The sequence below is a fragment of the Blennius ocellaris genome (genome assembly GCF_963422515.1).
Source record: "Blennius ocellaris genome assembly, contig: SCAFFOLD_152, whole genome shotgun sequence".
Taxonomy (NCBI): Eukaryota; Metazoa; Chordata; class Actinopteri; order Blenniiformes; family Blenniidae; genus Blennius; species Blennius ocellaris.
The window spans coordinates 1,077-26,500 of NW_027662031.1; the positions used below are offsets into that span (position 1 = coordinate 1,077).

The following is a 25,424-nucleotide window of genomic DNA, read 5'->3' on the forward strand; positions in this document are numbered from 1 at the left end:
TTCACCTCACCACTCCCTCCCTCCTCCCCACCTCCCTCCCCCCTCCCTCCTCCCTCCTCCCCCCTCCCTCCCTCCCCCCTCCCTCCTCCCTCCTCCCCCCTCGCACCTCCCTCCCCCCTCCCCCCTCCCCCCTCCCCCTCCCTCCCCTCCCCCTGCAGAGGCTTTTTTTTTTTCAATATTTTTTTGTTTTGTGAGAAGGCTTTTTGTGTTCCCTGTGTGAGGGGGGGGGGAGAGGGGGGGGGGCAGGGCCCGGCAGTCAGCTGGCCACCTATTGGCTCTTCCAGTCCCCTGACCCCGCGGTATGCCAGGAATGTATTCCCCGGCTCAGCACCGCCACAACCTGCCTGCTTTCAGGTTGAGACAAGACAGCAGCAGGAATGATGATCCGGAGGGGCTATTGGGGGGGTGGAGGGGGGGGGGGGGGGGGGGGATCACCCTCCAGATTATGAACTCATTCCTTCTGTGCACTGAGATTATTTCATTTTGAAAACAGACGTGACGAATATTTACTCCCGTGTGTTTCCAGCTCGTCTCCGTCTGCAGAGCCTGAGGGTTTGAAACTCAGTCATCTAATTTGACTGGGGGGGGGCTGGGGGGGGGGGGGGGGGGGGGGCTGTGGGGGATTCCCCTCTTCTGCTGTCAGGTGCAAGTTAAACTGATTTGTCTGCAGCACCGTTGTGTTTTCCGTCTGGTGGCTTTACTTCCTGAGTGAAACTTCAGCTGCTGCAGACGACATGAAGCGATTCTACATGTTCAATGTGTTTTGAGTGGAGTTGCAGTAGAAATCAAAGTTTCCGGAGCGTCGATCAGCAGCATGAAGTCGTCTAATGGATCCAGTGAGACGCTTGATAAATGAGCTTCCTGCAGCGCAGTTCAGTTCCTGATCACAATGTGAGAACGTTTTAAAAGTTCTATTATCGGAAGGAGAATCTTTGTAATTCAATGTGATCCTGAAAGTACAGGAGGAAAATACAGAAAGGTTTTCACTATGGAGGACGGGCTGTGACTGCTTTAATAAGGATTTATTGATATTATTTATACTTTACTTATGTACTATTTGTATTTTTATTTTGGATATATATAACAACACATGAGCACAGACCTCCTGCTGGTCTGCAGAGAGGAGAGGAGAGGCTCCACGGCGCCCCCTCCCTGTACAGGCCGAGGCCACGCCCCCCTCCCTGTACAGGCCGAGGCCACGCCCCCTCCCTGCACAGGCCGAGGCCACGCCCCCTCCCTGTACAGGTGCTCTCCACGGCTCCCCGTCGCCAGAGAAACGATACGCTTCAACACCTCCATGCCGTCGTGGAGCTTTGAGGACGAAGACATCCTGACGTTTCGTTTCAAACATTCCTGCTTCAGGGTCGGACGGAGAAACTGAAACTAAACAATCGCAGCTTAAACTGTTTCATTGAACCGCGGCTGGAACGTGAACGTTACATAATCCAGAGGTCGACGCTTCATCACGTGAAGAAGGCGCAGAAAAACACGCGGCGAGATCAAAGCATTACCTTATATGTGATCAAAGCGTTACCTTGTATATGATCAGTGGGGACGACACACATCACATATATAACATATATACAATACATGAGGTGTCGGAGCGGAGCGGGGGTTGTGGTCACAGTTTGTTTGTTCCTGTTGTGGATCAGCTGAGACTCTCTGGCCAGACCAACATGGCGGACCAGGTCTGACTGCCGCCATGTTGGATTCTCCGCCGGGTGTAAATGAGTTTGTTCTGCTGTTACTGTTTCACCGGAGGCAGATGGTCGTCGGCAGGCAGATGTTTGTCCAGCTGATGGTTCCTTTCCTCGGTGGGCGTCTGAGTCCAGGTGCTCTGATATCGGACTTCATTGAATCCGTTACTCACTTCTGGCCGTCGGTCCGCCTGGCGCAAGCTAACGACAAATGACAGTAGAGCGAGAAGCAGTAAGGACGTAGAGCAGCTTCAGACGGGTTCAGAGGGAAAAGGTTGGTTTTATAGCAACGGAAGAGGAACCTGAACTCCGGAAACATGGAGGAGTTGGTTCCGTTCTGCAGAACCGCGACTCAATAATCCACATCAGCAGTGAAAAGCTTTTCTCAAGGACAAAAGTACAAGTTTTAAAACTCACTCTGCGGTGATTTCACTCTAAACTAAGATGGTTTTTGTTAAACGACTCAAAGTGCAGATTCAAGAGTCTAAACCATCAACATGGAAATACCCCAAAGTGCAGTAATGTGAGTACCCAGTAACTTAGGCTTAAAGTACTTCTCACTGTGATGTTTGTTTTAATGCCGACGTGTCGTCATCCATCTGTCAATCATTGAACTGGGACTCGCAGTAACAGGAAGTTCACTCCAGTCCTGAGAGGCAGGTGGTGTTGAGAGTACTGCGTACAGGTACTGTAGTACCTGAGTACTTCCTCCCGCTGGAGGCCGACGTGTCTCGGTCTGATGGTACAGGTACTGTAGTACCTGAGTACCGACGTGTCTCGGTCTGATGGTACAGGTACTGTAGTACCTGAGTACCGACGTGTCTCGGTCTGATGGTACAGGTACTGTAGTACCTGAGTACCGACGTGTCCCGGTCTGATGGTACAGGTACTGTAGTACCTGAGTACTTCCTCCCGCTGGAGGCCGACGTGTCTCGGTCTGATGGTACAGGCACTGTAGTACCTGAGTACCGACGTGTCCCGGTCTGATGGTACAGGTACTGTAGTACCTGAGTACCGACGTGTCTCGGTCTGATGGTACAGGTACTGTAGTACCTGAGTACCGACGTGTCTCGGTCTGATGGTACAGGTACTGTAGTACCTGAGTACCGACGTGTCCCGGTCTGATGGTACAGGTACTATAGTACCTGAGTACCGACGTGTCTCGGTCTGATGGTACAGGTACTGTAGTACCTGAGTACCGACGTGTCCCGGTCTGATGGTACAGGTACTGTAGTACCTGAGTACCGACGTGTCCCGGTCTGATGGTACAGGTACTGTAGTACCTGAGTACCGACGTGTCTCGGTCTGATGGTACAGGTACTGTAGTACCTGAGTACCGACGTGTCTCGGTCTGATGGTACAGGTACTGTAGTACCTGAGTACCGACGTGTCTCGGTCTGATGGTACAGGTACTGTAGTACCTGAGTACCGACGTGTCCCGGTCTGATGGTACAGGTACTGTAGTACCTGAGTACCGACGTGTCCCGGTCTGATGGTACAGGTACTGTAGTACCTGAGTACCGACGTGTCCCGGTCTGATGGTGCAGGTACTGTAGTACCTGAGTACCGATGTGTCTCGGTCTGATGGTACAGGTACTGTAGTACCTGAGTACTTCCTCCCGCTGGAGGCCGACGTGTCTCGGTCTGATGGTACAGGCACTGTAGTACCTGAGTACCGACGTGTCCCGGTCTGATGGTACAGGTACTGTAGTACCTGAGTACCGACGTGTCTCGGTCTGATGGTACAGGTACTGTAGTACCTGAGTACCGACGTGTCTCGGTCTGATGGTACAGGTACTGTAGTACCTGAGTACCGACGTGTCCCGGTCTGATGGTACAGGTACTATAGTACCTGAGTACCGACGTGTCTCGGTCTGATGGTACAGGTACTGTAGTACCTGAGTACCGACGTGTCCCGGTCTGATGGTACAGGTACTGTAGTACCTGAGTACCGACGTGTCCCGGTCTGATGGTACAGGTACTGTAGTACCTGAGTACCGACGTGTCTCGGTCTGATGGTACAGGTACTGTAGTACCTGAGTACCGACGTGTCTCGGTCTGATGGTACAGGTACTGTAGTACCTGAGTACCGACGTGTCTCGGTCTGATGGTACAGGTACTGTAGTACCTGAGTACCGACGTGTCCCGGTCTGATGGTACAGGTACTGTAGTACCTGAGTACCGACGTGTCCCGGTCTGATGGTACAGGTACTGTAGTACCTGAGTACCGACGTGTCCCGGTCTGATGGTGCAGGTACTGTAGTACCTGAGTACCGACGTGTCTCGGTCTGATGGTACAGGTACTGTAGTACCTGAGTACCGACGTGTCTCGGTCTGATGGTACAGGTACTGTAGTACCTGAGTACCGACGTGTCTCGGTCTGATGGTACAGGTACTGTAGTACCTGAGTACCGACGTGTCCCGGTCTGATGGTACAGGTACTGTAGTACCTGAGTACCGACGTGTCCCGGTCTGATGGTACAGGTACTGTAGTACCTGAGTACCGACGTGTCCCGGTCTGATGGTGCAGGTACTGTAGTACCTGAGTACCGATGTGTCTCGGTCTGATCGGCGGTGATTCATCCTCTCATCCTGTACAAACACATCGAGCCTCGCAGTGAATCAACGTGTTGCTCACTGGAGAGTTTCCTGGTTCATTGCTACAGAAAGGACTGACTGCTCACTGTTACCCCCCATCACCCCCCCATTACCCCCCCATCACCCCCCCATTACCCCCCCCCCCCCCCCCCCCCCCCCACCCCAACGCATCTACTCTTATCAACCCTCCACTCTTCTTTCGTCGTTACATCACTCCAGGATATAAAAACCTCCGGCTGCTCTCCTCTTCTCTTCCTTCTTAATTCAATCTGCAAATCGAGTCTCTTGGTTCAATATCGTCTCGTTTATGAGCTTCGTGGGTCGAAGCTGTAATATTTCCCCGAATCAATCCCAGTGACCTGGAGCTTATTGTGTGTGTGCTTTTGATTTTATTTACTGTTGTTGTGCTTTCTGGGTGATAAACGAGCTCTAAGGTTCTGTCCTGCAGGATTTCCCTCCTCCAGCAAGCAGAGTTCAGCTCGTTTCAGCTCAGAGTACCTCTGGTGAATCTCCTCCCCCGGGAGGAAAACCTCCCGTTACCCAGAGTTCACTCAGTGAAACGTGGAGTTCAGTGACGATCAGGACTCGTAGCGTCGGTTAACGACGGTAGAGATTTTCTCTCTCGCTGTTTTCAGTCCTTTGTGAAGAATTGGGCCGTCGAGCTCCGTGAAGGAGGAGCAGGTCGTCTTTTCTGTGCCCTGAAGGCAGCAGCTCCACCCGGGAGGTGACGGAGCTACACCCCCCCCCCCCCCACCCCCCCACCCCCGGGAACATGTTTTTTCTCGTCAGTCTCCTAAAACCTCCGTCCACCGTCTGAACTCCTTTCTGTGAACTCGTCTCTATAAACACGTCTCTGTGAACTCGTCTCTGTGAACTCGTCTCTGTGAACTCGTCTCTATGAACTCGTCTCTGTGAACTCGTCTCTGTGAACTCGTCTCTATGAACTCGTCTCTGTGAACTCGTCTCTGTGAACTCGTCTCTATGAACTCGTCTCTATGAACTCGTCTCTATGAACTCGTCTCTATGAACTCGTCTCTATGAACTCGTCTGTATGAACTCGTCTCTGTGAACTCGTCTCTATGAACTCGTCTCTATGAACTCGTCTCTATGAACTCGTCTCTATGAACTCGTCTGTATGAACTCGTCTCTATGAACTCGTCTCTGTGAACTCGTCTGTATGAACTCGTCTCTATGAACTCGTCTCTGTGAACTCGTCTGTATGAACTCGTCTCTATGAACTCGTCTCTGTGAACTCGTCTCTGTGAACTCGTCTCTGTGAACTCATCTCTATGAACTCGTCTCTATGAACTCGTCTCTGTGAACTCATCTCTATGAACTCGTCTCTGTGAACTCGTCTCTATGAACACACCAGGCTTCAGGCCTGCAGTTCACCTCCAGGCCTGTAGGGGCGCTGTGACTCATCAAACACACCAGAAAGGCGTAGGGAGACGAAGCACCGCCGACGCCGTACGGCTGCTGCTGCACCCAAGTTTTCCAGAACGGCTCCCGACGTGGAACTTTTAAAAAAATGTCAGTTTATATTTCGGCGTCGGAGACGGAGGACGGATTCCAGGACGTGACAGAGGGTCTAAATGTGGCGAAGTCACCGCAGCAGGACGAGGCAGCGAGGGCGTCTGTCCACGTCCTCTGTGTTTTAGGTGTTCGGGGTCATTTCCCACAATGCAACAGCGGCTCCGCTGCATGTCAGACCTCATGGCGTCGGCCCTCGCCGTTGAATTTCCACAACAAACACGTGGAGGCGCTTCTCAGGGTTTTTCCTCGGTGGTTTAACTGGAGCTGCTCCTGGATTAACGCTCTCCTGCAGCCGGATCCTGCTGCTTCCTCCTCCTCCCAGCATGCATCACTCACCTTGGTCTTTATCGCAACCAGTGTTTTGGGACTTTGTGTCTGGGAAGCAATCTGGAAGGCCGAGAGTTGTAATGTAAACACACACACACACACACACACACACACACACACACACACACACACACACACACACACACACACACACACACACACACACACACACACACACACACACACACACACACACACACACACACACACACACACACACACACACAGGGAATACACTCCACACCCTGGACGTTAATGAATAACGGCCCCGGTCTGTTCCTGCGCCGCCGACAGGAAACCGCTGGCCGTCGGCGGCCATCTTGGCTCCTCCTGGTCGTTTTCGCTCTGCAGGACAAGAGGTCGACAAGCGACCTCCTTCACCTCCTCCATCTCCTTCACTTCCTTCACCTCCTTCACCTCCTTCACCTCCTTCACCTCCTTCACTTCCTTCACTTCCTTCACCTCCTTCACCTCCTCCACTTCCTTCACCTCCTTCACCTCCTTCACCTCCTCCATCTCCTTCACCTCCTTCACCTCTTCCACTTCCTTCACCTTCTTCACCTCCTTCACCTCCTCCACTTCCTTCACCTCCTTCACCTCCTCCATCTCCTTCACCTCCTTCACCTCTTCCACTTCCTTCACCTTCTTCATCTCCTCCACCTCCTCCACCTCCTCCACCTCCTTCTCCTCCTTCACCTCCTTCACCTCCTCCACCTCATTCATCTCCTTCACCTCCTTCACCTCCTCCACCTCCTTCACCTTCTTCAGATGTAAAGATTTATTCTTGTTCTTCTTGCTGTTTTTAAAGTCACGACGAGAGAATTGAATTGTTAATACTAATATTACCATCAGAGTGACGTCCCACTGCCACCGGGACCCAGCTGCTCTATGTGACCAGGCTGGGGGGGTTGGGGGGGTTGGGGGGGGGTTATGATGTGGCCTCTCGTCAGTTCCCAGATGAAGAAGCATCAAATAGGTTAAGAAGGTAATTTGATCTCAAACCAGTGGAGCTGCTCACATGACGCTTCGTCTCTGAGACACGAAGACAACGTCTGTCTCAGCTTCTCATCTTCATGTTGGGGGGGGTAATCAGATTACCAGAGTGTATGGGGGCTGATTGTTGATGTGAGGTTTGTCAATACGGAAGAAGCCACGACTCAACAATGAGTCAGAATCTTTAGTTTGTTTTTTACATTTGGAAAAATTCGATTTTTTTTTCTATTTGTCGATCTGCTAGAGGGTTTTAGATATAGATGTGTTTTATAGATGTGTTTTATAGATGTATTTTCTAGATGTGTTTTTAATCTAATTCAACCGTCAAGACTTCTTCTGACTTCTCAGCGTGAGACTCAGTTAATGTTCTCCACAACATGACGCCCTTGAAAAACATGACATTTTGCACACTAGGTTGTGACACACACACACACACACACACACACACACACACACACACACACACACACACACACACACACACACACACACACACACACACACACACAGTAAACAAGCTTGTCTGCACCCTCCACCTACAAAGTGGAGCTAATAAATCTTGTGCTGACGGTAAACACTGTGGGGGCGGAGGCAGTGATCCTCCACCTCTTCTGTTGTGTTAAAAGGTGTGTGTGTGTGTGTGTGTGTGTGTGTGTGTGTGTGTGTGTGTGTGTGTGTGTGTGTGTGTGTGTGTGTGTGTGTGTGTGTGTGTGTGTGTGTGTGTGTGTGTGTGTGTGTGTGTGTGTGTGTGTGTGTGTGGGCAAAGAGATCAGCTCCATCACCACCAGTCTATTTTGTGTGTGAGGTTGTTGCGTGACTGGAAATCTCCACACGAAGGCGCCGCTGCGCCGCTGCACGTTTGGCGTTGGGCCTCCAGGAGCTCAGGCGGTTGACCTCTGACCTCTGACCTCTGACCTCACGTGGTGCTTGTGTGTCGGCAGGCTGCTGGCCGGAGCGCCCAGAGAGCGCGCTGAAGCTCTACGACACGTCAACGAGACGGGGGCCGTGTTCTCCTGCCCCGTCAGCCTGGACCCCGGAGACTGCGCCCGCATGGACCTGGTCACCGCAAGTCAGTACTGCACGCAGGGCTGCAGCATGCAGGGCTGCAGCACGCAGGGCTGCAGGCTGCAGGGCTGCAACCTGCAAGCTGCAGGGCTGCAAGCTGCATGACACACAAGACACACTCTACTGGGTTATAACTACACACTGCAACGTCTGGGGGCCACGAATAACATACAAAGTCATAAATAACCTGCTTCTTGTAGAGTGTGTGTGTGTGTGTGTGTGTGTGTGTGTGTGTGTGTGTGTGTGTGTGTGTGTGTGTGTGTGTGTGTGTGTGTGTGTGGGGGGGGGGGGGGAACTGTAGAGAGGAACTAAACTTTAAATTTAAAAACTACGTGTATTTCCATCTGTGGGCTGGTTTTCTGGAATCGCGACCACAAGATTAAACAAAGATTGAATGTAACGCAATTTAAATTTAGTTTTTTTTTACAAAAGATACATGTTGTTGATAAATCTAGAATATATTTATCTATATAAATGAAGAAGGAGAATTTCAATCTCGCTGATGTCTAGCCGGACTCGTCCTCCGGTAGGACTCGTCCTCCTCTGGGACTCGTCCTCCGGTGGGACTCGTCCTCCGGTAGGACTCGTCCTCCTCTGGGACTCGTCCTCCGGTGAAGCCAGCGTGTCTCTCGTCCCCAGCGTCCCCCCAGGAGATGGTGGAGGGCATGTGGCTGGGCGTGACGGTGTCCAGCCAGCGGGCGGTGCCGGGAGGCCGGGTGCTGGTGAGACGACGCTTCATCAACCTGAAACTTGTTTTCACCTGCAGGACAGAAAAACGTCTGACGTAGAAAAGTTACACACATTTTGTTACTGGTTCAAAAAGCAACGACAGATTTTAATGAATGTGCATTAGATTAGTTTAGATTAGATTGGATTAAATGAAATGAAATGAAATTAGATGAGATGAGATGAGATTGGATTAAATTATTTCCACCCTCGTTTCTCTGAGAGAGACGTCGTTCATGCCGTCTCCACCCCGTCTCCGTCCCGTCTCCGTCCCGTCTCCGTCCCGTCTCCGTCCCGTCTCCACCCCCGTCTCCACCCTGTCTCCACCCCGTCTCCGTCCCGTCTCCACCCCGTCTCCGTCCCGTCTCCGCCCCGTCCAGGCCTGCGGCCACCGCTACGTGAAGATCATCCAGAGCGGCACGGAGGAGCAGCGGCAGATGATCGGGAAGTGCTACGTGAGGAGCAACGACCTGACCTTTGACCCCGACGACGAGTGGCAGGCGCACAGCTACGAGGTGTGCAACCCCAGCCTGGACATGGAGTTCGAGGGCATGTGCACCATGGGCATGTCGGGCGGCATGACGGAGACCGACGTCTACATCGGCACCCCGGGGAGCTACCTGTGGCAAGGTGGGGCCCCGCGGGGGGGGGGGGGGTCACCGCCGGGGGGGTTCCTCTGGTTCTTTGTCTGATTCTGCTTTGTCGTGAAGGAAACGTTCACGTCACGTGGAGGAACCCCGACCCGCTGAACGCCTGGGACTCCGCCGAGAAAGACTTTGAGCCGCTGAAGAGGCGACACAGCTACATGGGTACGTAGCACACCTCCACCTTCCCACCAGCCTCCAGACCGGCTCCGTCACCCCGCCTCCTCCTCCGCCTGCAGGGTACTCCGTCCTGGAGGAGAAGAAGGTGCTGAGCCGCGACGAGTACACCGTGGTGACGGGGTCTCCCAGGGACGAGTCCAGGGGCGCCGTGATGCTGGGCAGGCTCCGGACCAGGATCGAGCCGGTGCAGATCATCCCCGGGGAGCAAGTGGGCTCTTATTTTGGAAACAGCCTGGCGATCACCGACCTCAACAACGACGAGTGGGTAACCGTGGCGACGAGGACAGTGGTTGTCTGGTTACGTTGTGCATGAAGACGAGTTCCGTGACGAAGCAGAGCCGCCGTCCTTCTGGGACACAAGTCCAACCTTCAGACCACTTGTGGTCCAGAACAGGTCTCAAGAGACCAGCAGTCAAGTTCACACGTTTAGAACGTTTTTAATGTTTAGAACGTTTAGAACGTTTAGAACGTTTTTAACGTTTAGAACGTTTAGAACGCTTTTTACGTTTAGAACGCTTTTAACGCTTTTAACGCTTTTAACATTTTTAACGTTTAGAACATTTATAACCACGACACCCAGAATGTGAGTGAAGTTACCCTCTCACCTCAGCTCACCGTAGTTCACCGTAGTTCACTTCAGCTCACCGTAGTTCACCTCAGTTCACTGTAGTTCACCATAGTTCACCGTAGTTCACTGTAGTTCACCTCAGTTCACCGTAGTTCACCTCAGTTCACTTCAGCTCACCGTAGTTCACTGTACTTCACCTCAGTTCACCGTAGTTCACCTCAGCTCACCACAGTTCTCTGTCGTTCACCTCAGCTCACCGTAGTTCACCTCAGCTCACCGTAGTTCGTCGTAGTTCACTGTAGTTCACCTCAGTTCACCGTAGTTCACCGTAGTTCACCGTAGTTCGTTTCAGCTCATCGTAGTTCACCGTAGTTCATCGTAGTGCACCGTAGTTCACCTCAGTTCACCGTAGTTCATTTCAGCTCACCGTAGTTCACCTCAGCTCACCGTAGTTCATCGTAGTTCACCTCAGACGTAGAAAGTGAAGTTGAAACGCAGAACCCTCACCGTGGTGCCGGACCAGACTCAGGTCCTTCTCGTCTCTCCGGCTGCAGCTGGAACGACCTGATCGTCGGCGCCCCGTTTTACTTCGACCGCATGAAGGACGAGGGCGGCGCCGTCTACATCTTCATGAACGAGAACGGATCCTTCCAGAACTCGGCCACGGCGGTGCTGAAGGGGCCGGCCGCCTCGGCGTTCGGCCTGGCGGTGGCGGCCATCGGCGACGTCAACCAGGACGGCTTCCAAGGTCGGTTCTCCAACGTCTCGTCTCAGTGGAGCTGCTGGAAAACATCACAGTCAGGATTATTTACATGATCGTGTCTTTGAATGTGGAACAGATTTGACTATGACAAGTTTAAATAAAAAGTCTCTCCTGTTCAATATATAAAAAACATCTTGTAGTGTAGTCGTAGAAGATAAAGTCTTGTACTGCACGTGATCTTTTGAAAAGAAGAAATGTAGATTCTAGAATCCCAGGACGGCCAAACTGAAAATGAAATAAATACAAAGCGAGTCAATAATACAAGAAACGATGGAGGACGAGGAGTTTAAAACGCACTAGAGACTTTACCGCCGCCCTGTATTTCTGTATGTTGTGGAACGTGGTGCAGCCGCTGCACCCCACCTGCAGCCGCTGCACCCGACCTGCAGCGGCTGCAGGTCGGGTGCAGCGGGGCTGCAGGTCGGGTGCAGCGGCTGCAGGTGGGGTGCAGCGGGGCTGCAGGTGGGGTGCAGCGGCTGCAGGTGGCAGCACCCCACCTGCACCCCCGCTGCACCCGGCCTGCAGCCGCTGCACCCCACCTGCAGCCGCTGCACCCGACCTGCAGCGGCTGCAGGTCAGGTGCAGCGGGGCTGCAGGTCGGGTGCAGCGGGGCTGCAGCCGCTGCACCCGGCCTGCAGCCGCTGCACCCCGCCTGCAGCCGCTGCACCTGACCTGCAGCGGCTGCAGGTGGGGTGCAGCGGCTGCAGGTGGGGTGCTGCCACCTGCAGCCGCTGCACCCCACCTGCAGCCCCGCTGCACCCGGCCTGCAGCCGCTGCACCCCACCTGCAGCCGCTGCACCCCACCTGCAGCGGCTGCAGGTCGGGTGCAGCGGGGCTGCAGGTCGGGTGCAGCCGCTGCAGGTGGGGTAGCTGCCACCTGCAGGTGGGGTGCAGCGGCTGCAGGTGGGGTGCTGCCACCTGCAGCCGCTGCACCCCACCTGCAGCCCCGCTGCACCCGGCCTGCAGCCGCCTGCACCCCACCTGCAGCCGCTGCACCCCACCTGCAGCCCGCTGCAACCCGGCCTGCAGCCGCTGCACCCCACCTGCAGCCGCTGCACCCCACCTGCAGCCCGCAACGCACCGGCCTGCAGCCGCTGCACCCCACCTGCAGCCCCGCTGCACCCCACCTGCAGCCCCGCTGCACCCGACCTGCAGCGGCTGCAGGTCGGGTGCAGCGGGGCTGCAGGTGGGGTGCAGCGGCTGCAGGTGGGGTAGCTGCCACCTGCAGGTGGGGTGCAGCGGCTGCAGGCCGGGTGCAGCGGGGCTGCAGGTGGGGTGCAGCGGCTGCAGCCAGCTCAGGGTCTCCAGGTGTGTTTTGTGTTTCCAGACTTCGCGGTCGGAGCGCCGTTCCTGGACACCGGCAGAGTTTTCATCTGGATGGGGAGCAAACAGGGCGTGGCCCCGGAGCCCAGCCAGGTGACGCCCACACTTCCTGTCCAGGGGGGGGCCCGTTTTCGAAAAGTTGCGCCTGCGCTTTCTGCGTTTAACGCCCGCGTGTCGCCGCTGCCGCCCCCCTGCAGGTGATCGAGGGGAAGTCGGTGGACAACGGACACTTCCACACCTTCGGCTATTCCATCAGCGGGGGGATGGACATGGACGACAACAGCTACCCCGACATCCTGGTGGGCTCCCTGGACGACCGCATCGCCCTGCTCCGGTACGGAATGTGGAGCTGCGGCTAAATACTGTAATCTTTGAAATACTGTAATCTTTCACATACTTGGATAGGTTTCAAGGTCCAGTGGAACGCGGCTAAACCCTGAACAGCCTGAAACAGCCACTGGAGTGAAACGCCGCCCCCTGGTGTTCAGAGCCGCTCTCATCAGGCTTCTGCAGCCGAAACAGACCGAACTTTAGTCTGTTTTCTTCACGTTTTGTTTCCCTTTTAACCAGAAATGAAGCGTCTCTCACAGCTTTTTACGACGAGAAAAGATGAACCTTGATTCACCTCACAAATGGAGAAATTTACATTTTTTTCATTCACAATTTTACTGTTTTTATCATAAAATCCTTGAAAATGTGTGACGATGTACAGGAAATATTGTTATATTGTGGTCACTTCCTTTACTGCTCGTTATGATGGATAATCCAGTAAAACTGCAGATATGAAGGTACTGTCCCCCCCCCCCCCCCCCCCCCGGTGTCCAGAGCTCGACCGGTCATCCACCTGACCAAAGACTTCAGTGTGGAGCCGCGGATCGTGGATCCTAACCAGTGTCCCGGGAAGACCCCCTGGTGAGAACCAATCAAACGTCCCGGTCGGCCGCCGGTCGTTGAAGCGTGACGTGATGTCATCATTGTGATTGTGTCCCACTGCAGCGTCACGGCGACCTTGTGTCTGTCCTTCACCCTGAGCAACGGCAACAAGGACTTCAGGAGGAACATCAGTGAGACGCCTCTCTTCACCTCCTCTCTTCACCTCCTCTCTTCACCTCCTCTCTTCACCTCCTCTCTTCACCTCCTCGTTCTTCACCTCCTCTCTTCACCTCTCTTCACCTCCTCTCTTCACCTCCTCGTTCTTCACCTCCTCTCTTCACCTCTCTTCACCTCCTCTCTTCACCTCCTCGTTCTTCACCTCCTCTCTTCACCTCCTCGTTCTTCACCTCCTCTCTTCACCTCCTCTCTTCACCTCCTCTCTTCACCTCCTCTCTTCACCGCCTCTCTTCACCTCCTCTCTTCACCTCCTCTCTTCACCTCCTCGTTCTTCACCTCCTCTCTTCACCTCCTCGTTCTTCACCTCCTCTCTTCACCTCCTCGTTCTTCACCTCCTCTCTTCACCGCCTCTCTTCACCTCCTCTCTTCACCTCCTCTCTTCACCTCCTTGTTCTTCACCTCCTCTCTTCACCTCCTCGTTCTTCACCTCCTCTCTTCACCTCCTCGTTCTTCACCTCCTCTCTTCACCTCCTCTCTTCACCTCCTCTCTTCACCTCCTCTCTTCACCTCCTCGTTCTTCACCTCTTCATTCTTCACCTCTTCATTCTTCACCTCCTCGTTCTTCACCTCCTCTTTGCACCGTTGTGTTGTGTTGCAGCAGTGCAGTACACGGTGTGTTGTGTTGTGTTGCAGCGGTGCAGTACACGGTGTGTTGTGTTGTGTTGCAGTGGTGCAGTACACGGTGTGTTGTGTTGTGTTGCAGCGGTGCAGTACACGGTGTGTTGTGTTGTGTTGCAGCGGTGCAGTACACGGTGTGTTGTGTTGTGTTGCAGCAGTGCAGTACACGGTGTGTTGTGTTGTGTTGCAGCGGTGCAGTACACGGTGTGTTGTGTTGTGTTGCAGCGGTGCAGTACACGGTGTGTTGTGTTGTGTTGCAGCTGTGCAGTACACGGTGTGTTGTGTTGTGTTGCAGTGGTGCAGTACACGGTGTGTTGTGTTGTGTTGCAGCGGTGCAGTACACGGTGTGTTGTGTTGTGTTGCAGCGGTGCAGTACACGGTGTGTTGTGTTGTGTTGCAGCGGTGCAGTACACGGTGAAGGCCGACATTGAGAGGCGGAGCCACCGGGTTCTGTTCCAGAGCAACGGCGACGACGCCCAGTCCGGCCTCCTCAGCCTCGCCGCCTCCAGACACAAGTGTCACAAGCTGAGGCTGTACGTGGAGGTGAGGCGTCCTGCCGCCCCGGGTCCACGCCCCCCCCCCACCCCCCCCCCCCCCCCCCCCCCCCCCCGCTGACGGCCATCTTGTCGGTCACCTGACAGGAGCCCGTGAGGGACAAACTGGAGCCGGTGGTTTTCTCCCTCAACCTGTCGCTGCAAGAACAGAAGCTGAAGTCGCGGCGGATCCAGAACCTGGACGCCTTTCCCATCCTGAGCAAGGAGCAGCAAGTCACCCAGAGAGCTGAGGTGGAGGCTTTACTACACCCTCATTCTCATCTTCCTCATGCTTTACTACACCCTCATTCTCATCTTCCTCATGCTTTACTACACCCTCATTCTCATCTTCCTCATGCTTTACTGCGCCCTCATTCTCATCTTCCTCATGCTTTACTACACCCTCATTCTCATCTTCCTCATGCTTTACTACGCCCTCAATCTCATCTTCCTCATGCTTTACTACACCCTCATTCTCATCTTCCTCATGCTTTACTACGCCCTCATTCTCATCTTCCTCATGCTTTACTACGCCCTCAATCTCATCTTCCTCATGCTTTACTACACCCTCATTCTCATCTTCCTCATGCTTTACTACGCCCTCATTCTCATCTTCCTCATGCTTTACTACACCCTCAATCTCATCTTCCTCATGCTTTACTACACCCTCATTCTCATCTTCCTCATGCTTTACTACGCCCTCATTCTCATCTTCCTCATGCTTTACTACGCCCTCATTCTCATCTTCCTCATGCTTTACTACGCCCTCATTCTCATCTTCCTCATGCTTTACTACACCCTCATTCTCATCTTCCTCATGCTTTACTGCGCCCTCATTCTCATCTTCCTCATGCTTTACTACACCCTCATTCTCATCTTCCTCATGCTTTACTACGCCCTCAATCTCATCTTCCTCATGCTTTACTACACCCTCATTCTCATCTTCCTCATGCTTTACTACGCCCTCATTCTCATCTTCCTCATGCTTTACTACGCCCTCAATCTCATCTTCCTCATGCTTTACTACACCCTCATTCTCATCTTCCTCATGCTTTACTACGCCCTCATTCTCATCTTCCTCATGCTTTACTACACCCTCAATCTCATCTTCCTCATGCTTTACTACACCCTCATTCTCATCTTCCTCATGCTTTACTACGCCCTCATTCTCATCTTCCTCATGCTTTACTACGCCCTCATTCTCATCTTCCTCATGCTTTACTACGCCCTCATTCTCATCTTCCTCATGCTTTACTACGCCCTCATTCTCATCTTCCTCATGCTTCACTACGCCCTCATTCTCATCTTCCTCATGCTTTACTACGCCCTCATTCTCATCTTCCTCATGCTTTATTACGCCCTCACTCTCATCTTCCTCATGCTTTACTACACCCTCATTCTCATCTTCCTCATGCTTTACTACACCCTCATTCTCATCTTCCTCATGCTTTACTACACCTTCACTCTCATCTTCCTCATGCTTTACTACACCCTCACTCTCATCTTCCTCATGCTTTACTACGCCCTCAATCTCATCTTCCTCATGCTTTACTACACCCTCATTCTCATCTTCCTCATGCTTTACTACGCCTTCACTCATCTTCCTCATGCTGTACTACGTCTTCACTCTCATCTTCCTCATGCTTTACTACACCCTCATTCTCATCTTCCTCATGCTTTACTACGCCTTCACTCATCTTCCTCATGCTTTACTACGCCCTCAATCTCATCTTCCTCATGCTTTACTACGCCCTCAATCTCATCTTCCTCATGCTTTACTACACCCTCATTCTCATCTTCCTCATGCTTTACTACGCCCTCATTCTCATCTTCCTCATGCTTTACTACGCCCTCATTCTCATCTTCCTCATGCTTTACTACGCCCTCATTCTCATCTTCCTCATGCTTTACTACGCCCTCATTCTCATCTTCCTCATGCTTTACTACACCCTCATTCTCATCTTCCTCATGCTTTACTACACCTTCACTCTCATCTTCCTCATGCTTTACTACACCCTCACTCTCATCTTCCTCATGCTTTACTACGCCCTCAATCTCATCTTCCTCATGCTTTACTACACCCTCATTCTCATCTTCCTCATGCTTTACTACACCTTCACTCTCATCTTCCTCATGCTTTACTACGCCCTCATTCTCATCTTCCTCATGCTTTACTACGCCCTCATTCTCATCTTCCTCATGCTTTACTACGCCCTCATTCTCATCTTCCTCATGCTTTACTACGCCCTCATTCTCATCTTCCTCATGCTTTACTACACCCTCATTCTCATCTTCCTCATGCTTTACTACACCTTCACTCTCATCTTCCTCATGCTTTACTACGCCCTCATTCTCATCTTCCTCATGCTTTACTACACCCTCACTCTCATCTTCCTCATGCTTTACTACACCCTCACTCTCATCTTCCTCATGCTTTACTACACCCTCACTCTCATCTTCCTCATGCTTTACTACGCCCTCAATCTCATCTTCCTCATGCTTTACTACACCCTCATTCTCATCTTCCTCATGCTTTACTACACCTTCACTCTCATCTTCCTCATGCTGCTCATGAGAGTGACCCGGTTCTCCTGCAGATCCACTTCCAGAAGGAATGCGGTTCCGACAACAAGTGTTCCAGTAACCTGCAGGTGGCGGCTCAGTTTGTCGACAACGGAGAAAAGCCGTACCCCAGGTGACGTTTAATCCTCCACCCTGCAGCCGTTCTGAGGCCCCGCCCCCTCCAGGAACCTGGTTCACCTGGACCAGGAACCTGGTTCACCTGGACCAGGTGCTTCTGGTCGTCCACACGAGGCGGTTTTAGAAATGTGAAAACAGGTTTTTTAGAACTCGGGTCCCAGAGTGGGGAGATTGTAAAACCCCGGCTCCGGCCGTCCGGCCCCCCGGGGTCGGACCCCCCCGGGGTTTGGAAAGACGATCTTCTGTGGAAAAATGACGAGGCGATCGTCTAAACCACCAATTGATGGAAAATGTCTTTTTTTTATTTGACCTTAAAAAAATATTCTTATTTAATTATTGAGATTTCAGTGCCGTCACCACGCGCCTCTATGCTATAATATATATATAAATATCATACTATGTATAACCTGTCATCGTTTGACCGTCACGCCCGAGGTTATGTATCGAAAACGAGTCAAACGACATAAATAATGACGATCTCAACATGTAATCTGATTACAATAACGCCCAGACAAGGCAAACTGCAGGTGCTGCAGTTTAACGGCAACATGAAGATCCTGAGGATGATGGTGGAAGTGACCAACCTGCCGTCTGCGGGGCGTCTGGCGGAGGACGCCCACCAGGCCACGCTGAACCTCACCATCCCCCCCGAGCTCACCTACGCCGCCGTCAGATCTGCCGTACGTCCACCAGGGGGCAGCAGCCGTCCACCACACCTTCCCACTCGGCGCCTTGCTGCACCTAAACGCCCCTTGTCCTTCCCCTGCAGGACCCTGCGGTGCAGTGCAGCTCTGTGGGCTCGCTGCTCTGCGACCTGGGGAACCCGCTCAGAGGCAATGACAAGGCAGGTTTGCTCGCCGCCGCCAGAGCCTGACGCCGCCGCCGCGGGTTCCAGCTTGACGTTTGCTTGATGTCGTCATTAGGTGACGCTGCTGCTGTGGTTCGAGACCACGGGGATCACGCTGTTCACCCAGCAGCTGCAGGCGCAGCTGCTTCTGTCCACGTAAGACTTGTAATCCCGTCTGGAGGGAATCACAACAAAGCCGCGGTTTTCTTTGATGATTCATGTTGGATCCAGTGGATTCGGGTTCTGACCGTGTGTCCGTGCTGCCGAGACGGACGTTGGTTGTTCTGACATGTGATTCCTGCAGCGTCAGCGAGCAGGACGACCTGAGGCCTGTGTCCGTGGCCGTGATGATAGAAAACACCATTCTCCCCATCTTGTCCCTGTGAGCCTCGCCGCCGCCGCCGCCTCACGACCACGAAATACCTTCAAACTGTTGACGGAAGGAAAAAAAAAAACCCAAACAAACTCGAGGTGACGAAAGCGTGTGTTGGCGTCCAGGAGGAACCCGCTGGTGCAGACGCAGTTTGGCGGCGCGGTGATGGGCGAGTCGGCCATGGTGAACAGCAGCGACGTGGGCAGTCTGGTGGAGTTCACCTTCCAGGTGAGTCACCGCCGCCGCCGCCACCGCCACCGCCACCGCCGCCCGGTAACGACCCTGCTGACCTCCCTGGAGCCACGCTTCACCACGTCAACCCCGCCCGTGGGGCGTGGGTTGTTGAACCAGCCGTGGTTTGTGGTTGGATGCTGTGGAAGCTCCGCCCACCGGGTCTGCTGACCCCCCCCCCGGTCTCCCCCTGTCCAGGTGGACCTGCCCGGGGAGCCCCTGGGGGACCTGGGCACGCTGGCCCTGGAGCTGGACTGGCCCTACGAGGTCGCCAACGGCAAGTGGCTGCTGTACCTGACGAGGGTGGTGGTGGTGGAGGAGGCGGAGCAGCGGGAGGCGGAGTGCCGGCCTCCTGGGGGCGTGGTCAACCTGCTCAACCTGACGGTGAGGCGCCGCGTGGCACCGACGTACATCTGAGAACGTTCAGGAACTGAAATTAAACATATATTAATACATTAATATATCCAACATGATGACTGAGAAGTCAGAATAACCACCGGGGGGGGGGGGGGGGGGGGGGGGCTCAGGAGGAAACGAGGGATGAGATCAGAAACAAGCCTTTGTGGAGAAAATGAAGCGGCGCCGCAGGTGAAACTCTTAAACTCTAAAACTCTTAAACTCTTAAACTCTTAAACTCTTAAACTCTAAAACTCTAAAACTCTAAAACTCTTAAACTCTTAAACTCTTAAACTCTTAAACTCTTAAACTCTTAAACTCTTAAACTCTTAAACTCTAAAACTCTAAAACTCTAAAACTCTTAAACTCTTAAACTCTTAAACTCTTAAACTCTTAAACTCTTAAACTCTAAAACTCTAAAACTCTAAAACTCTAAAACTCTTAAACTCTTAAACTCTTAAACTCTTAAACTCTTAAACTCTAAAACTCTTAAACTCTTAAACTCTAAAACTCTTAAACTCTAAAACTCTAAAACTCTTAAACTCTAAAACTCTAAAACTCTAAAACTCTAAAACTCTAAAACTCTAAAACTCTTAAACTCTTAAACTCTTAAACTCTTAAACTCTTAAACTCTTAAACTCTTAAACTCTTAAACTCTTAAACTCTTAAACTCTTAAACTCTCAAACTCTCAAACTCTCAAACTCTCAAACTCTCAAACTCTCAAACTCTCAAACTCTCAAACTCTCAAACTCTCAAACTGCCAAACTGTCCCGGAGGTCAGAGATTCTCCGTCGTAGTTTGATCCTCGTTTAAACGACTCCTCCAGACGACGGTGAATCAGAAGAAGCAGCTCAGATGAACAAACGTCTCCTGGTGTGAAAATCGTCCTGCTGCCAAACCGAAGCGCCGCTAAAATACTTTTTAGGACAGAAAATAGAAACAAAAGAAAACGTCTGTCGCCAAAAACTCCGACCTCAGAGCTGAAAATAGAAAGTTTAATGTGACGAGGCTTTTCTGAGAAGAATCGTTTTTATCCAAACCTGTAATTACCAGCAGCCCTGTGATGTCATGTCTCTGTGTCCTCGCCCTCCTCCTCCCTGTCCTCCTCCCTCCTCCTCCTCCTCCCTCCTCCTCCTCCTCCCTCCTCCCTCCCCCTCCTCCCAGCTGTCAGAGAGCAGAGTCAGGAGAAGCAGGCGTCAGGTAGAAGAGGAAGATGAAGATGAGCCGATGAAGAGCGTGGAGCCGCAGGCGGCCGTCACGTTGTTGACGCCTCGAAAAGAAGCTTTCCTGCTGGTATGAATCACGTTAAACACAAGAACTGTCATGTCATCATGTCATGGTGTCTCGTGTGTGTGTGTGTGTGTGTGTGTGTGTGTGTGTGTGTGTGTGTGTGTGTGTGTGTGTGTGTGTGTGTGTGTGTGTGTGTGTGTGTGTGTGTGTGTGTGTGTGTGTGTGTGTGTGTGTGTGTGTGTGTGTGTGTGTGTGTGTGTGTGTGTGTGTGTGTGTGTGTTGCAGCAATGCTCCCTGGGAACGGCGAGGTGTGTGACCTTCACCTGTCCCCTGGTCAACATGTCCAACTCCGCCAAGATTCACGTCCGGTCCCGGCTGTGGAACAGCACCATGTTAGAGGTCAGAGGCCACGAGGCCCCGCCCCCTCCACGATGACGACGATCGTCCATCTCTGCAGACGTAGTCACAACGTAGTCGCTTACAAACTGTTTCTTCAGTGCGTTTTGTTGGTCGTTTCCTGCAGTTTCATCCCAGTTAGACGATTCCCAGTTAGACGATTCCCAGTTAGAAGATTCCCAGTTAGACGATTCCCAGTTAGACGATTCCCAGTTAGAAGATTCCCAGTTAGACGATTCCCAGTTAGAAGATTCCCAGTTAGACGATTCCCAGTTAGACGATTCCCAGTTAGAAGATTCCCAGTTAGACGATTCCCAGTTAGACGATTCCCAGTTAGACTATTCCCAGTTAGAAGATTCCCAGTTAGACGATTCCCAGTTAGACGATTCCCAGTTAGAAGATTCCCAGTTAGACGATTCCCAGTTAGACGATTCCCAGTTAGAAGATTCCCAGTTAGACGATTCCAAGTTAGACGATTCCCAGTTAGAAGATTCCCAGTTAGACGATTCCCAGTTAGACGATTCCAAGTTAGACGATTCCCAGTTAGAAGATTCCCAGTTAGACGATTCCCAGTTAGAAGATTCCCAGTTAGACGATTCCCAGTTAGACGATTCCCAGTTAGAAGATTCCCAGTTAGACGATTCCAAGTTAGACGATTCCCAGTTAGAAGATTCCCAGTTAGAAGATTCCCAGTTAGACGATTCCCAGTTAGACGATTCCCAGTTAGACGATTCCAAGTTAGACGATTCCCAGTTAGAAGATTCCCAGTTAGACGATTCCCAGTTAGACGATTCCAAGTTAGACGATTCCCAGTTAGAAGATTCCCAGTTAGACGATTCCCAGTTAGACGATTCCCAGTTAGAAGATTCCCAGTTAGACGATTCCAAGTTAGACGATTCCCAGTTAGAAGATTCCCAGTTAGACGATTCCCAGTTAGACGATTCCAAGTTAGACGATTCCCAGTTAGAAGATTCCCAGTTAGACGATTCCCAGTTAGAAGATTCCCAGTTAGACGATTCCCAGTTAGACGATTCCCAGTTAGAAGATTCCCAGTTAGACGATTCCAAGTTAGACGATTCCCAGTTAGAAGATTCCCAGTTAGAAGATTCCCAGTTAGACGATTCCCAGTTAGAAGATTCCCAGTTAGACGATTCCAAGTTAGACGATTCCCAGTTAGAAGATTCCCAGTTAGACGATTCCCAGTTAGACGATTCCAAGTTAGACGATTCCCAGTTAGAAGATTCCCAGTTAGACGATTCCCAGTTAGAAGATTCCCAGTTAGACGATTCCCAGTTAGACGATTCCCAGTTAGAAGATTCCCAGTTAGACGATTCCAAGTTAGACGATTCCCAGTTAGAAGATTCCCAGTTAGACGATTCCCAGTTAGAAGATTCCCAGTTAGACGATTCCCAGTTAGAAGATTCCCAGTTAGACGACAGTGTCGTCTAACTGGGAATCTTCTGTCTGAAGTCTGATGGTCGGAAAAAAGCAGCAGGAGGAACCAGCCTCCTCTTCCTCCTCCTCCTCTTCCTCCTCCTCCTCCTCCTCCAGATCTGCAGCGTTTCATCCTGAGGCCGACAGACACAAACGAGACACAAACGAGACAAACGAGACACAAACGAGACAAACGAGACAAACGAGACAAACGAGACACAAAAGAGACACAAACGAGACCAAACGAGACAAACGAGACACAAACGAGACAAAAGAGACACAAATGAGACACAAATGAGACAAACGAGACACAAACGAGACACAAAAGAGACACAAACGAGACCAAACGAGACAAACGAGACACAAACGAGACAAAAGAGACACAAATGAGACACAAATGAGACAAACGAGACACAAACGAGACAAACGAGACAAACGAGACAAACGAGACACAAAAGAGACACAAACGAGACCAAACGAGACAAACGAGACACAAACGAGACAAAAGAGACACAAATGAGACACAAATGAGACAAACGAGACACAAACGAGACACAAAAGAGACACAAACGAGACCAAACGAGACAAACGAGACACAAACGAGACACAAACGAGACAAAAGAGACACAAATGAGACACAAATGAGACAAACGAGACACAAACGAGACAAACGAGACACAAACGAGACAAACGAGACACAAACGAGACAAACGAGACAAACGAGACAAACGAGACACAAAAGAGACACAAACGAGACCAAACGAGACAAACGAGACACAAACGAGACAAAAGAGACACAAATGAGACACAAATGAGACACAAACGAGACACAAACGAGACACAAACGAGACAAACGAGACGAGCGTTGGTGGTCTTGGTTCAGATGGAGGTCTTTGTGAACCCGTGTCTCCCCAGGACTTCTCCGACGCCCTGAAGGTCACGGTCAGAGGTCAGGCCACGCTGAAGCTCGTCACCGACAAGCCCACGCTCAAGATGGACAGTCAGACCACCACGGTGGGTGGAGAGGAGGAAGATGATGATGATGATGATGATGGTGGTGGTGAGAGTCCTTGAGCATCCCTTCCCTCTGCTCCGGCTGTAGTTCCATGTGGAGGTCCTGCCGGTGGAGTGGGTGGAGCCTCCGTACGTCCTCCCCCTGTGGATCATCATCTCGGCGGCGGTGGCGGGGATCCTGCTGCTGGGCATCATCATCCTCATCATGTGGAAGGTGAGACGTCTCACTTCCTGTCCCCGCACCGCACACCTGAAGCCCCCTACTGTCCACGCCATAGATATACAACGCTAGATACTGCACGGCCTGATGACGCCACCTGCCTGCAGCGCCGCCATCTTGGAGAGGTCTCCCTCTGGACCCCGGCCGAGAAGATCCACTGAAACGTTCCAGCTGCAGCTCAACTTCATGAGCTTTTACTGGTGTTGCTACTAGCAAGCGAGCTACACGTGTTTTAGTGGATCTTCCAGCCGGGGTCGTCACGTTGGGCTCCAGAGAGAGACCTCTCCAAGATGGCGGCGCTGCAGGCACCTGACAGGCGCACAGCATCTAGTGTTGTATATCTATGATTCACACCATGTCAACAGATTGGTCCGTGTTGAAGCCTCAGATTAACCTTTGACCTGCTTCCTTCGTCCTCCTCCTCCTCTTCCTCGCCCAGTGCGGCTTCTTCCAGAGAGCCAGCAGGAGGGAGATGTATGAGGCCAAGGCCCAGAAGGCTGAGATGAAGATCCAGCCCTCTGAGACAGAGAGGCTGACTGAAGACTACTGAGGCCCCCCCCCACCCCCCCACGTGTCTCCCAGCAGCACGCCCCCCCAGGGGCTTCTGGGTAAAAACACCCCCTTCAGATGAATGGCGGCTCTGGGTGGTTGAGTCCTGACTGTCCGTCCCCTCCAGGCCGTCGCTGGACTTCATGTCTTCAGACTTCCAGCTTCTTTCTTCCCCTTTTAATTCGCCGACTTTCCCTCTGGTCTAACTTCATTTTCCTCCCAACCCCAAACCTCCGTCCGCCGCGCCGCCCCCGCCCCCGGCCCCCCCGCGGTGAAGGCGTGTCCCACCGTTAACGTCCTCCTCCTGTCCCCCTGCAGCTGGGCTTCTTCAGGCGCACCGTCTCCTACCGGGCCATGCCGAAGCACCGGGGGGTGAAGATCGGCCGGGCCGAGCGCTACCAGTGTGCCCCGGGCCTCCAGGCCGAGGAGCCGCACAGGAAGTCCTGGGTCACCAGCTGGACCGAGTCGCGGCGCTTCTACTCCTGAGGCTTTGGACCCTGGACTCCTCGCCGTCTCCTCGGTTTGACGGCGGGACGCCGAGCCGGGCTGGACTGAGCCTCTGGATCGCTTCGTTTTCATTTTTAGTAGATTTCCTCATTTCGTTTTGTGCAATATTTGGTTTGGCTTGAGAAGAGCCGCGTTCCTGTCCAATGCAGCGTTGGACATTTAAATCCGAGTCGCGTTCGGGTCGGTAGCTTGTAAATTCCTTTGATGTTTTTAGGTAATAGCCGGCCGAGCTCGGCGGCGGCGTGTGATTAGTCTTCATTTATTCCTTTGTGAGGAGGCTCAGCGTTTCCTCTGTAATCAGGAGAACCGGCTGTTTACCTTCCCTCTGATTGGACGCCGCCTCCCGGCCGCCAAACCAGCGTCATTCCTTCTCACTGTCACCGTCAAACTGCACTTGATCAGCATGAATGTCGACAGCGGGCGACGCTTCCCGTCCCTCCAGGGCCTCCGATGCAGCGAGGACGCCGGCCGGACCTGGAGAACGAAAAGTTGCTTTGCGTTTTTTTTTCTGCGGCGAGATCAAAGCATTTCCCCGCCGGGTTTGGAGGAACTGGTGTTTGTACCGGCGGGTCCCGGTGGACCGGCTCGCTGACGCTTCTGGACGAGTTCGTTCAGAATGTGGGGAATATCACCGGGGAGCCGCTCCGGACACACTGCACGGAGGTTGACCCTTGACCTTTGACCTTTGATCTTTGACCTTTGACCGCCGTAGCTGAGCTTCGTATGTTGGAGGACATTTGGAATGTTTGTGGGCGGAGGAGGAGGAGGAGGAGGAGGAGGAGGAGGAGGAGGAGGAGGAGGAGGAGGAGGAGGAGGAGGAGGAGGAGGGCCTGAAACCCACGCTACAA

The 25,424-nt window shown here is 52.5% G+C and overlaps 1 protein-coding gene across 1 annotated transcript; it reads left to right on the forward strand.

The window, feature by feature from the left end:
• Positions 1-1,702: 1,702 nt before the first annotated feature.
• itga3b (integrin, alpha 3b) lies at positions 1,703-24,096 on the forward strand (the record flags this gene model as incomplete). Its single annotated transcript, XM_080521858.1, has 25 exons — positions 1,703-1,878; positions 8,090-8,217; positions 8,853-8,935; positions 9,320-9,569; positions 9,650-9,748; positions 9,823-10,024; positions 10,886-11,079; positions 12,422-12,510; positions 12,615-12,751; positions 13,243-13,329; positions 13,414-13,481; positions 14,546-14,688; positions 14,787-14,930; positions 17,276-17,373; positions 17,890-18,058; positions 18,148-18,222; positions 18,302-18,381; positions 18,530-18,607; positions 18,724-18,826; positions 19,028-19,213; positions 20,391-20,519; positions 20,742-20,855; positions 23,202-23,300; positions 23,389-23,514; positions 23,960-24,096. 25 exons carry the CDS (start codon positions 1,703-1,705, stop codon positions 24,068-24,070), a joined length of 3,168 nt encoding a protein of 1,055 aa, XP_080377984.1. The 3' UTR covers positions 24,071-24,096.
• Positions 24,097-25,424: the final 1,328 nt, after the last annotated feature.